The sequence below is a fragment of the Fringilla coelebs genome, assembly GCF_963513975.1.
Source record: "Fringilla coelebs genome assembly, chromosome: Z".
NCBI classification, from domain to species: domain Eukaryota; kingdom Metazoa; phylum Chordata; class Aves; order Passeriformes; family Fringillidae; genus Fringilla; species Fringilla coelebs.
Genome location: NC_140031.1, coordinates 28072689 through 28087353, shown reverse-complemented (window position 1 = coordinate 28087353; position 14665 = coordinate 28072689). Strand labels below are relative to the sequence as shown.

The 14665-nt window shown below is 40.8% G+C and overlaps 1 protein-coding gene across 1 annotated transcript in view; it reads right to left on the bottom strand.

Annotated features, from left to right (window-relative positions):
• Positions 1 to 6042: 6042 nt before the first annotated feature.
• Positions 6043 to 14665, bottom strand: part of RCL1 (RNA terminal phosphate cyclase like 1) — a 32014-nt gene continuing 23391 nt past the window's right edge. The window contains exons 8-9 of the mRNA XM_084224933.1: positions 13751 to 13854; positions 6043 to 7632 (exon numbers count right to left, since the gene is read on the bottom strand). Coding sequence (XP_084081059.1) covers positions 7482 to 7632; positions 13751 to 13854 — 255 coding nt within the window. The 3' untranslated portion in view covers positions 6043 to 7481. The remainder of the gene's footprint in view (positions 7633 to 13750; positions 13855 to 14665) is intronic.

The window sequence follows — 14665 nt, the reverse complement described above, 5'->3', positions numbered from 1 at the left end:
CCACCAGTTTTAAAGCAGTCCATACGTTTTAGTGCCAGTCAGCAAAAAACTTTGATTTTGAGTGTTAGGCTTAAGTTCCTTTCTTGCTCTACTTTTTTCCAAAACTCAGAGGATTCAGCCAGAGGACTATTACTTTTCAAGATGGCAAGCTTTCAAGGAGACCTCTGAGATGGAAAGATGACGAAAATGCTTTGTTTCTACAGCAGGAACTACTAGAGCAGATTCATTTAGAAGAAATCCAATCTGTCTCTTCACTCTTCTATTTCAGAAATCCAGGATGAAAATCCCTGTAGTGAGACAGATCAGCGACCAGTGGAAAAAAGAGAGGAAGCTGTCTGGGTGAGTGGCCAGGGGACTGCCTGCAGAGGATTATGTGTGCATACAGGGAACAGAGAACTGAAATGATGTAGCAACTCAGAGCCCCACTGCAGCATAGGGGGGATTGTTCTTACAGCTTGTACAATACAGCAAGGACCATGGATCTAAGAGGATTGAGAAAAGATCAGTGGAGAAAGGGATTTATCACAATGGAAAGATTTCTCTTGTAAAACTGGCAGAATTTAGTCTTTAGAGGTAAACAAACCAAACAAATTCTGTGATAAAAGCAAAAGCAAGAACATAAACTTCACCAAAACAAACAAAAAAACCCCACTACCCTCAAACCAACATAAAAAAAGAGCAGAAATAAAATAGGGAGATTCAGGCTTGTAGAGTCAAAGAAGCTTATAGCCATCATAAAGTGAGGCAAATGTTTGCACAGACTGAGGTTCGGTGAATCTTGATATTTTCTAGTCCAGCTCCCTGTGGAATAAAAATGAATCACTTCATTCTTCTCTACCACTGGCACAAGAGAAGTTCTCCAAAACACAGACTTTGGAACAGAGGATAAAAATGTGTGAAGCCAAGAATTACATTACATGTAATGCAAAAAATGTACCTTTTTATATTTATATGCCTATGACTTGAGAATAACAATTCAAATTGTATATTAATTAATAGCATTGTTATTGTCTGGAGAAGACATAAGGCAGAGGAAATCAGTGAGAGACTTCCCTGAAATCACACTGAAATGTGTGAAAAGAGAAGTTTCAGACAAGTTCTTTCATTGCAGCTCTTTCTTTGAAAGTGATTCAGTGAAGAAAATGCCATGAGCATAAATATGATTAAGTTTTCACTCCATGTGTCAGTCAGCCAAGTGACAATTTTGGTAATTTCTTGTATTTTCCTTACAATGTCTCAATAGCTATTCAACAATTTCTGACAAAAAATTGCTCTTTCTGTGCAAACTTGTGAGACTGAGAAGGGAAAAGAAGGGTAATAGAATTCTGCAATATCCTTCTCCTTGGCTGTTAGTTATACTCTCTTTTTGCCTTTTACTGTAAATTTCAAGTTTTAAAAAATCTGCTAGCATGCTTATTTAACTCTGCAAACTGAAACAGATGTTCATTCTTTATTTGAACTTTAAACTAAAATGAAGAATACCTTTTTAGGCAGCTGCCACACCCAGCCTCTGGTGGTGCAGCTTTAGACTAGTCCCCCTCACCCTGTTGTTGAGTAAGAAGCTGTTAAGAAGCCTGTGCCTTGTCTAATAGCCTGCTCTTCTAAGATGCTCTACATAGCATGGAAAAAGTCACATCTTTCAGAACATCTCCTCACTTTGAATTCACACATTATTGCTTAGAAAAGTCTAGAGCAAGATCTTGACACTGTTTCAAGACAAAACTTGTTGCTGACATTAACGGTGAAGGATGAAGAAAGAGTATTTTTGCTAACAACCTGACAAACATATTCCAAAAGAAACAGAAATACCTTTTCCTAGTCTGTCTTATTTAGCCCTGACTCACTGTGGATGTGTTGTTTGCAAATATATTATGTAGATTACCTATGTCCCAAAAATCAACTGAAAATACTAGATAATAAACTTGTGGCATGAATTATTAAGTAGATTTTTACAATCAATGCTCAGAAACATTCTGCAATAGAGATTCTTTCCTAGTCACATTCTGAATGTTTAGATATGTTTCTAAATACAAATACTTTTATGAATCTCTCAGGAAGCCATACTGCTTCAGGCACCTTCTGAATGCTGGCTTACAAACAAAACAGTATGGCTGTGGTTTTCTTCTCTTTTTTCCCCACTTTCATGATGTCAAAAAAAAAAAAAAGTAAATAATCAAAATGCATGCATATTTTGATCTAGATGCATCTTGCAAATCTTTAGTGCATTATACAGAATCAAAACTTATTACCAGACACAAAAAGAAAATTGTCTTGATGTGCTGAGGGACAATGATTCAGAACCATAGTCTTAACTTACAGAATACATCCACATTCATCAAAGTCAAGAAAATATACCTAGATTTATGCAAAATTTGATAAAGCAGTTTTTTTCTTATCCTTGGAGGCAGTTTAGGATTGAAAAAAGATTTAAGAAACTTTCAAGGAGTAAGGTGGCAACAGGTTAAAAATGCAGTGGGAAGGGGTAAGGCATCTGTTCTGAAGCATGTAATTTCTGAGGCATCCTGCAAAAATGAGTGCCCTCCTGAGCCTGTTGCCTTTTGTAAAATGGGACATGTCATTGACATGTAGTGATGATCACTGGAATCAAGCCCTTAATCCTACTAGTTTATCCATAGTTAAGCACCAGACACCTTACATGGATCAGTCTCCGTAAGGCCCTACAGATTTTCACCATGGGATCACTGTTGAAGGAGTACTGATGTTTGCTGTGTGACCAGCACAGCAGAGGCTGCCAGGGAAGCATGGCCAAACTGGTACTGAGAAGAGGGAGTGACAATGTGGCAAACATACAGCCTGAGGGCAAATATGCAAAGATACAGCCTACCTCTGTGTGCTCAGTTGTACAGAGCAGCTGCTACTTCAATTTCCGTGGGCACCCAGCCACTCCTCACCCTCATGTAAAGAATTTATTTTGGCCTTTGTTTTCTTGTGGCTACACCCTTGATCAATACCAACTTAAACCAGGTTTCTTCTGTGGGCTCCTTATTGCTACAGAGTATTTCTATACTCTCTAATACACAGGGAAAACAGCTCTGGGCACTCTTCTTAGTGCATATACATAATCTTACTATTCCAGGAAAGAGATTAGCACTAACACCTGACATCTATTGCTACAGATTTACTGCAAATCATCCTAATAGTTCTGTCTTGTAACAATGTCACAACTCAATTTATATCCAGTCCAAGTGCTATTTGGACATTGTGATGCTGTGACACAGTGCATGACTCTCTTCTGTTAACTCATCCAACGCTGTCACTGTACAGTTCAGCCCACACACTCTCTTCCCCACAGGACTTCCTGTCTTTTTACTTCTCTCACTGACAACAGGTTATAGGTGTTTTTCAGAGCTTGTCAGTGTTCCTCAGAGGCAAAAGGCACAAGTAAGAGACTATAGTCCCCATCGTGAATGCTCTTTTAAGATACATCTTATCAAGACCTAAGCAGTAACTACAAAAGATGTTTCTTCCACATGTTTGTTTTGTTTTAGAGTTGCCATGACACAGTTGTGTGTCTTACTTGGGATCCCCTAGAAGCCAGATTAAATAGAAGTGGACATACATCAGACACACAAAATAAAGGCATGGAGATAGCCATACAATATTAAAAAAAAAAAAAAAAGAAAAAAAAAAGGAAATTAACTCAGAGACAAAATTATGCATCCTGAAAATTGGTTTCTTTTCTTGTTTGTCTTTTTTTACCTCTGGTTTCTCAAGAGTATGATTGAGAAACAGGGAAGTGAATGTCAGAATTTGCAAGCAGAGAATTATGCCTCTGTGGATTGAAACAAAATCCACATCACCCATGGGGAAGAGGAAGAAGAGAGAAAGTATACATGCTCTGGCAATAACAAAACACCATTTTGAAAACATTACCCAAGACAGCCATGTACTTACTGTTTTGGCCCAGCTAACTTACCTACTGTGTGCTTCCCCAGACAGTTATTGCACTGGCTTCTAGCCATATGCCTTTGATAAAGTGCACTTGGAATGAAACAATTTTGCTTCCAATATAATCTTTTCTACTCCAGAAGCTCTCCTACAGCAACTTGCTACAGCAAGTTAGCATGGATTTTCTGACCTAACCACTGAAGATGCAGTCAAACTACAATCATAACATCATAGAAGAAATTTTGACAACAGGTATTACAAAATTGGCAGGAGATGCAAGGTAAAGGTACATTTTACAAATACTTTTCACGTCACCACTGTGACTGCAGCTCTCATGGGACTGCACCTGCAGTGGTGCATTCAGCTCTAGGGACCCCAAAATAAGATCTGGACCTCTTGGAGCAAGTCCAGAGGAGGCCTACAGTAAAGATCCGAGGGTTTGACACCTCTTCTCCTCATGAGGACAGGCTGAGAGAGTTGGGTTTGTACAGCCTGGAGGAGATTCCGTGGAGACTTTATAGCACCTTTCAGTCAGTACCTAATGGAACCTAAAGGAAGACTGGAAAGGAACTTTTAAAAAGGGCATGTAGTGAGAGAACAAGTGGTGATGGCTTTAAGCTAAAGAAGGTATGTTTAGATTAACTATTAGACGAAATTCCTTACTGTGAGGGTAGTGAGCTGCTCTAACAGGTTGCCCAGTGCAGCTGTGGATGCCCAATCCCTGGAAGTGTTCAAGGCCAGACTGAATGGGTCTTTGAGCAACCTGGCTGGGGCAATGGTGGAACTGGATGATCTGTAAGGTCTCTTCCAACCGAAACCATTTTGATTCTATTATCAGAGCTGTTAAACCCAAAGGGATTAACTAAATTACTGATGGATTCTTCAGAGTAGAGGATTATTCATGTACAGCTAATCACTTCAGATTTAAGTTACCTGAGTATTACTCTACTGTGGACAGACTGAGATGAAAGTGTGTCTCCTAGTAACTGTCATCTTCACCATAAAGTCTGTGGCTACCAACACCATGAATTTTTTTCACCAAAAATTAATTTCCCCTGTCCTGCTCTAAAATTAACTATCTTACTGCTTGTGTGATCAGACCACCAAAACAGATGTCAGTTGCTGTTCTGTCGATAAACAAACAGCTTTTATCTACAGGATTTCCTTCTAATAAGGACTTTTCCCAGAACATGAAGGCCATTTAATTTTAAGAAAGTTCTTACCTAAAACCTCCTCTGGAATTGCTAATATTTTTCCAAAGAGTGACTGTTCTGGAAAAACTTATCAGTTTCATACACCATTCTTTTTCTCTCTAAGGCAACAAGCAAATTCACAGGATTTGAATTGTTGCAGCAAGTGTTGCACTGTAGAGCAATGCAATTTGCAGCAGGGCTAAGGCTTACCAGACCAATTTTAACACTGAGGTCAAGTACAGGTAATTGTGTATCATAGTATCTGCTGCTTGGGCAACTTATTGCTATCTCAACAACTGGAACATTTGAAAAACTCACACCTCTATAGTTCAGCTTAAAACGAATAAAGCTTTTGATTTTTGAAATTGTGACAATACATGCTAATTTTTGTTTAAGCAAAGTTTGGAAATCGGAGCTGTGGCACAAACTTGAATCTTTAATAATGTAAACTTTATATTTTTATTCAAGTGGTTTTTCATTTTAGTTTGTACATGTCACCTTTTGGATCAGTGGTGCCTGGTATTTCGGGTAATTTTAATTTATGAAAGTTCTAGGTTTTTCATTACATAGTGACAGAGGGGAGCAAGATAAATTCTTTCATGCCTATATTCCTTTTTCTAACTTGAAATGTAAAAATATAGTCAAGTTATTGTATTTCACATCCTATTGTCTTATTTAGGATTTCCTTAGCTGCAAGTCAAATTTTGGAAAGCTAATAAACTACAGGATTGGCTTCACCCTTTCCCTTCATCCCTCTCTGGCAACTCCTAAAGTTGTTTTTTTGATCTATCAGTTCGAGATAACCATTTTTGTTATGAAGGGCTTAGGAAAGACTTTCAGGCTTTTTATTTCCCCCCCCAATTATTGTCTGTTTTGCTTCAAAGGGAAATAAAATCTTATTTAGGAAAAAAAAAACCTTTATTTTTTCAAATAAAGTCTGGCAGATTGCAATAAGAACAAAGTACAGTAAAAAAAATTACACGGTCTGCAAAAGTTAACAAGACAGTAATCAAACAATGAACCTCTGTCCAAGTCCTTTTTGGGTCCAATATATATTCTTCATACTACAGAGGTAATGCCCACTTTACAGTGGCATCAGATACTAAGTTTGTGAAACCATTTTAACACAGTCACTGGTATCTGCTCTCTCCATATAGCAGCTTTTGACACAGTTTTATATTCCTTCAGAAATATGAAGGATAATCTGAAGTCAAATATAAATTTCTTCCCTTGTGTCAAGAGTTCAGCATTAATTTCCACAGGTTTGCCTGAAATCTACCAGAGGCCTTTCATGGCTAAATATATACAACCTGGTATATATTTTTTTGCGTCTGTCAATCCATCCCATACAGCATTATGGGCACTTTAAAAAGGGAGCAGATGAAAAAAATATGATGTGGAAGTGAATATATTTTTCTTTCTCAAAGCCTACAGCTATTTTTGCTACTTCTAACAACTAATTGTGAGCCACGTGTATAGCATGCCAAACAAACCTAAAAAAAATGTATGTGGTAAGTCAAAAGCTGCCATGGAGGTTTCTCCTCCCATGCTCATCTTTGCAAAAGAGGCTAAAATAAGTCAGTATAGGCTGTGATTTCTTCTATAGTATTTTAACATTAGGAAAAATAAAAGACAGATGTTTTATTCTTCCTTTGAAACTGCAACCCTGAGATGAGCTCAGCTGCTTAAAGCATAGTGCTAATAATGCCAAGGTCATGGGTTTCATCCCTGTATAGGCCATTCACTTAAGATTTGGGCTCAGTAATCCTTCTGGGTCCTGTCCAACTCAGACTATTTTGTGATCTGTGAATTTAGTAAATATAAACAGGAGTGGAGTATTTGACAAATTCTACACACACACAATGTATAAACAAAAAATTGCTGTTATACCTTAAATTTTCATGCCAATATTATCTCTGCAATGACCTCAATAATCTAATATTTCCGTTGTGATCATTTGTTTCGCAATGCAAAGCTTGTTTTTGTTTTTCCTCTCTATCTAAACCTTTCAGAAAAAGCTACGAGTGAAAGCAGTAAATACATAAAACCAGAGCACTCACCTCATTAAGGACTGAGAGTACAGTGACATGAGGCCCTTGTGTCCCATTCAGTGGAATACAGTGCAAAGAGTCCCAAGCCAGTTGAGACTCCAGAGAGCCTCTCCAAGCAGCAGAGAACACTGGCATTGCATTTATAAATAGCACAGATCTAAACAGTCTGAAGTCAGCTTTATTGTTTACATGCAGTGAGCTTGGGTACCCCGCAGTGGAATCATCACAACTGGATGATTCTCCCAATGCCAGAGTAAGTACAGAGACAGGTAGGGTTTATTACACCTTTGCAGCGTTTTCTGTCTTTCACAGAGTCTGCAGATGTTTTTTATCTTATAGTTTTACTGAGGTTGCAAAATCCAATGCCAACACAGGTCATTAAGACTTTCTCTCCGCCCATGTGCTCTTCCTCAGCGGTCTTTGTTTCAATTTTAAACATGATCTGGAAGAAGCTTCTGAGGTGTCGCAGAAACTCAATTCTGAATGAGAGAAAATAATACTGTTTAAGAAACAGAACAGAAAGTCCGATAGCAGTATGTACTAACACAGATTCCAGCAATGAGCATGGTGAATGAAATAAGAAAATATTGCTTAGTACAGAGAAACAGGGCTACAAACTCCAAACACTGCTCTCACCTGTATTGTAGAAGTAGCTAGTGACCCCTCCTGAAACCTCTGCACTCTCTGTAGAAGCAGAGAGAGGAATGGCTGGTAATACAGCAAGACAAAATGGTGAAGGAAGAAGAAAGAAAGGAGAGAAATGTAGCTAGGCAAGATATTTACTCCTGATCCTGACTCTTTATCAGGGCTATATGAACCCCATACCAACTTGTGATTCTCCTTTTCCTTGCTCAATGTTTAAAGCAGAAATAAAACATAAACAGGCATAGCCAAAAGATTGGGTGCATACTTTAAGAGAGATCCCAAAGCATGTGTTTGATTTCTGACTGATTACTGACTTATCCACTTCTCAGTTAAATGTTTCATTAGGATTACATTCAGACTCAGAATTCTTCCTGTGTTCTCAATTTCAGGGAAAAAAAAATTCCTTTCATCACTTCAGACAGAAAGGCAACAAGAAACTGAACAATCACACTGATCCTAAACAAACACTGACTGGAGAGTAACACGAAAAGCTATAAAAAAAGAAAAAAACAAAAAACCTCCAAGAAAACATTTTTACTGGCTTCTCTGAAAGAGGGAACATGCAATTCCACCAAAAGACTACAAAAGAAAATTTGTAACTGCTTCTGACAGAAGTTTGGACCCTTCCAGTCATGGCCACAAGCAAGTTTGCATTGAAATCTTGAACAAAGATTTAATCTCCTCCAGCAACTGGTATGCACCTTTCTTATTTGAAAGAAATGGAATGTGGACATCCTGTTCACACACTGGCTTGTCTGCTCTACATGCTGAAAACATAATTGCAAGCTAATCACACATACATCATTACAACAAATCAAGAGTAAGTATCCACAAAATGGGAAGAAGGAGAACAAAAGCCTAAGCCTGTCCCCAGTGTGGCATCATGAGGCCTCTGAAAGCCTCTTGGCAGCTCCTATTCACAGCAATTGTGAAGGAGTACAAGGAAAATTGCAGGAGCAAAATTGCTTTATACACTTCAGCTGGGCATGCTGCTGTGCCTGCACTCAGATATACGCATGGGAGAGGAGGGAAATAGCAGGAGCTGGAAAAAGAGAGGCTGTGTCACCTATACTGGTGTGTGCCTGGGATGATCTTACTTATCTCTGGGGTAATCTGCTAAATACCTCTGCAGGGTGAATGTAGGAACATTGCTCCCAATGTTATGTATCCTTTCTCCTGCACCTTCCTGGACTGATAACTTGCCTCAGCACAGACACCAGCTTTCTCATCTCTCAAATTAACTAAGAGTTGAAAGGAAGAACTGAAAAGCATCTTTTCTCCCATGCTTCCCCAGCTGCAAGGTTTCTGGTTGCAGCTATAGTAGGCAAATGGGCATATGCTGGCACAAATGCTTCAGTAAAGCTGACAGCCAACAAGCTCTGTATCAGCCTTCTCCTTAGCTGGCTCCTTTCACAGGCTCTGGCAGTGTGACAAGAAAGCAGCCAAGACCAAAACAGGAGAAGTGGCATGCTGAACTGCAAGGAGGCACAGAATAAACTGTAAAAATGACAGAGGCCATGTGGAGCCAGAGACTCAGGGAAAAATCCTAAAAGGTGATCAGGAAACTGCAACATGTTGGTGGGATCAGTTCAGCCCATACCTCCCTTTGCACATAGCTGGGTTACCCTGCATGTCTGCCTCTCTTCCCTTTTGAATAAAGGCAGAGTGAGAAAAATATCAGCCCCTGCATACGTGGGAGAGGCTCTCTGGGGTGCAAGCAAGGGGAAGGCTGCCTGGGGACACCAGGGGAGAACGCAGAAGCAGCAAAAGGCCAGCTTTGTCCTGTAACAGTGGAAGTACAAGTGGTACAAGTCCTGAAAATAGAAGAGAAAGAGGTAGGAAAGTAGGGGTTCATGACAGAAAGCAGGTTTGTATTAGCTCTGAGGTTGGTCTGGGTCACGAGTGGGCATCTCAAATAATAGCACAGGGTGCGCCAACCACACAGGCACAGGCTGGAGGACTGAGGGAGGGGGTGAAAGGTACAAAGAAGGTTTATTTGGCCGAAAATTTACACTGTGTCTTCAGGCAAGAACAAGGCAGCAGCTGAACAGAGCTGCTCCTAAGGTGCAGGGACAGCTACATGAGCCACACTGGAGGCCTTGCAGCCAAAACCAACAAGAGTAAAAGGCCTGTTTATCTAAGTGCTGTCTTTTCTCCAAAGCTTGCTAAGAATTACCAAGAAGTACACAAGAACTTCACATATTGGGCAAAGCAACCAACTAACAGACCAGTGAGAGAAGACTTGTGCACCAGCAGTGCATTCTTGGTTCAGTGGCACTGCAGCCTGCACAGGGCTTTGCCTGCCAGCAGTGGCAGCCCCAGCACTGCTCTCCTGAGTCCCGCCACAGACCTTCCCAGGAGGCAGACTGAGGAGCTGGGCGTGGGCATCCCCAGTGAGAGGAGCAACTCAAAGTGTCAGCTTGGCTGGGCAGAGGCACCCTAACCCCACCTCTTGAAGCCCCTAAACCCTTGCAAAGCCATGGACTGGAGGAGCACTCAGGCTTTTGGGGCACAACAGGCTTTGCTGCTGCTCTCCTTCACATACCCCTGGCTCATGCTGATCCACCTGCATGCAGACAGGTCTGTCCTGCCAGACTGACCTCTGTGATTTAGTGGGATGGCCAGCACCCTGCATTTGATTTTAAGCTCAGCTTGACAGAAAGGCACTTACTTCTGTGAAATACAGAGAGTAAGAAAGGAGTAATGCAGAACACCTGTTGGCTATGCAGACTGTTAGCTGCACTGCCACTCAGGACAGCCCTGCTCATGGTGTTGCCTGCATTTCTACTCCCCATTGTTCTTTGAGGCAACGATGTCTCCTGTGAAAAGAAGCTGTTTCCTCATTCTAATGGACATGTTCCAAAGCATTTTGTCCCCATGTGATGCTCTCAGCAGCCAGCTGAACTGTCACATTCATGGACAGGGAAGCAAATAACATAGCTTTTAAGTAAGTCCAGATTTTATAGGGTGAAAGTATTAAATACAGATGCCACAGCTCTGAAAGAAAAGAAGGGACAAAGACATGGAACATGACAATACTGCAATTTACTTCATAAGCTTCTGTATCCAGCAAGTTGCTTGGGAGCCAAATTTACCAATCCTTTATAAACAGCCCTAGTTGAGGGCATAAAAAGCACTAATCGTTGAATGCATAAAAAGCGGCATTCTATCCGAACAGATCCTCATAGGATTCAGGAGTCACAGATTCTCACAGAATCACAGATTTTACAACCTCCTGCTTCAGTATGTGTACTCCTGACCTTCATCCCTGCAGCATACACCTAGCTTGGAAGAAGTGACAACCCACCAACTTGAACTCAGCCTGCTTACAAAATAGACTAGTGTATTTGCTTAATTTTCACAGAACAAAAAAAGGGTAAAAAATTAAAAAAAACTCACAACAACAACTGATTGGATTGTCTCATATGCTTAACTGTGCAGTTCAAACACTAATATCTACTCTTCTGAAGCCTTCCACATGAATACTTACTTTACAGGGGATTACTTCCCCTTTGTGCAATGGGACACTTCCCTGTCTTCCCCTCAAAATCTGATGAATGTTGTTTCCAAGGTATCAGGAGTTGAGAAGAGCAGTTAGGTAATTTTTAGCTCTCATGTGATGGCACCACCATTCTTCAGTTATCACAGTACTGTACCTTTCACGTATACAGCACCGGTACCATGATAACCGAAAAAGGACAGTTCAAACTCTTATTATTTGATGCCATTGCCAGATAAACAAACCTCCCTTCATTTGACTAAAGAATAATTGCTCAGTCTCTAGAAATAACTGTGATCTAAAAAATCCCTTGAAAGCCTGAAAAATTAAATTTTTGATAAATTGTTTTGATAAATTTGTTTTGATGAATTTTTTTGATAATTTGTTTCCCTAACCAGTTTCTCCTAGAACTCAATTAGGCCACTGCTGTGAAAGATAATAAAAGGGGTTTTTATAAATACGTTAAAAACTAAAGGAAGGCCATGGAAAATCTCCATGCTTTACTGGATGTGGAAGGAAACATTGTCATCAAGGAATAGGAAAAGGCTGAGGTCCTCAATGTCTTCTTTGCCTCAGTCTTTAACAGTAAGACTCATCCTCCGGGGAGCCAGCCCCCTAACTGGGGTACAGAGAGCAGAATAGATTTTCTGCAATACATGATGAAGTACTGAGCCATTTAGACACTCAGAATTCTATGGGATTGGATGGAATTCATTCAAGGGTACTGAGGGAGCTGGCAGAAGCACTCACCAAGAAAATCTCCATCATGTAACATCAGTCCTGCCTAACTGAGCAGGTCCCAGAGGACTGGAAGTTGGCCAGTGTGATGCTCATACCAGCAGGGTCAGAAGGAGGACCCAGGGAACGATAGTAATAACCCATGGCTCAGATGGGTACCCTCTTCACTAGGTAAAGAACTGTTTGTATGGCTGGGCCCAGAGCATGGTGGTGCATGGAGTTACATCCAGCTGGTGGCCGGTGACTGTGGGTGCTCCCCAGGGCTCAGTACTAGAGCCAGTTCTGTTTAATATCTTCATCAGTGATGTGGATGAGGGGATTTGCAGATGACACCAAGCTGGGTGGGAGTACTGGAGGGCAGGAAGGCTCTGTAGAGGGATCTGGGCAGGCTGGATCATGGGCCAAGGCCAGTGGTGTGAGGTTCAGCAAAGCCCAGTACCAGGTCCTGCCCTTGGGTCACAGCAACCCCAGGCAGTGCCACAGGCTGGGGCAGAGTGGCTGCAAAGCTGCCCACAGGGAAAGGAGCTGGGGGTGCTGGTGACAGCAGCTGAACATGAGCCAGCAGTGCCCAGGTGGGCAAGAAGGCCAATGGCATCCTGGCCTGTACCAGCAACAGTGTGGCCAGCAGGAGCAGGGCAGGGACTGTTCCCTGTACTCAGAGTTGGTGAAGCCACACCTTGAATCGTGTGCTCAGTTTTGGGCCCCTTGTTCCAAGACAGACATTGAGGTGCTGGAGCGTGTCCAAAGAAGGGCAACAGAGCTGGTGAAGGAGTTCCCTGTGAGGAACACTTGAGGGAGCTTGGGGTGTTTAGCCTGGAGAAAAGGGGAGACCATACTGCTCTCTACAACTGCCTGAAAGGAGGCTGTAGACAGGTGAGGATTTGGTCTCTCCTCCCAGGCAACAAGTGACAGGATTAGAAGAAATGGCCACAAGCTGCACCAGTGTAGGTTCAGGTTAGACATCAGGAAGTTTTTTCACTTCAAGGGCTGTTAGGAATTGAAATGGGTCACCCATGGTTGTGGTGGAGTCACAATCTGTGGAAGTGTTAAAGAAACAACCAGATCTAGCACTATGGTCTAGTTGAGAAATAGTATTCAATCAAAAGTTGGACTTGATCTTAGACGTCTTTTCCAACCTTGATGATGCTGTGATTCTGTAACCTGTGTTTACAACTAGCAATGTAAGAAAATAATTTCTTTTCTATCCCCTGAATGACTCCCAGTTACAGACAAAGCTTTAGTAAAAACTGAGACTGAAGGACCAGATAGGATTCTGCTGCCCAATAAAACCTTAAAATAGCACAACCGAAGTCTTAAGCTGTTTCATAGGAAGAATCACAGCTTTAGAGTTTGGCTAGCCATTTGAAATACGACATTTAATGACACAGCTACAGAGAGATCACCAGGGAAAACATAGTAGTGTAAACTAGGCAACAAAAAGCCAACTGATGTACACATACATTCCACATCAAGAACCATCAATAAACCCTGTCTCTGCAATTCTCAGAAACAGGAATAATATAGAACAGTAAGGGACTCATCTAACATGTAGAAACAAACCCTGGGCAACTTACACCACTTGTCTCATTTGAAGTCAGGTACAAGTTGTTCTATTTGTTACCATAGGCAAAGTCTCCCATATATAAAAATAGCTGTGCAATAAAACTAGTGAATTAAAACAAGACTGTGTAATTGAACTGAACAAAACAACTTACGTGTATGGAGACAGAGGTCCCAACAGGACTTTGGAAACATCCCGCTGTCCAAGGGTCATAAGGAGCAGAGCAAGGCTCTGATTTGTTGAATCTACACAGCCGCCCTGCAAACCAAAATGTTTTAATAATTAATCTCTGTACAAACCAGAAATTGGGATGGGAGGAGAGTAACAAAGGGAAAAGATACACCTAAAAGGGTGAAATACCACTCCCAATTTTTAAGGGCCAAGAAGATAAAAATCTAGATTTTTTTAACAATGAAAAATTAATTTCACATGGCAGGCTAGAAAAAGAACAGAGCTAAACCAAAACCCATTAGAAGGTCACATTAAATATCCCTCCGAATCTGTTTTAACACCTCAGAATGTAAACACTTAAGAATTTCTTTGCAGTAAATTGAAAAGAGGTATTAGTTCTAGTTGACATGCATCTGAAGATCCATGAATTCCAGCACTTTATGATAACAGTTACATTTGGACAAATAGTTCAGTGTTAGCAGGTGCAAAACAGCAAGTTAAAAGTTATTTAGCACTTATCCACAAAAGCCTTTGCTGCCAACTTTTGCGAGTTTACACTTGTAAAACATTTCCCCTCCATCATTAAAATAGAAGATTTTTTTATTGCTAGTGAAAGAGCCATACATAAAATTAAGTAGAACCACGGATAGGTTCTACTGAAACTAAAACCTTACCTTTTAAAAACCAAATTTTCTAATGAGGTAAACTGACAGTTGACAAGGAAGGAAACCTATCATAATTTCAAGACATAATACTATCCAAGAAGGCAAGTGGGAAAATATATTTTGGACTACATAGATTAAGAGAACCAGCCAATGTGACAACCTTAGCAAATTTACTCAGTGAGAGGCAGAAAGGGAGAACCTTTCCAAGGGGGGATACCGAAGACTTAATTTTC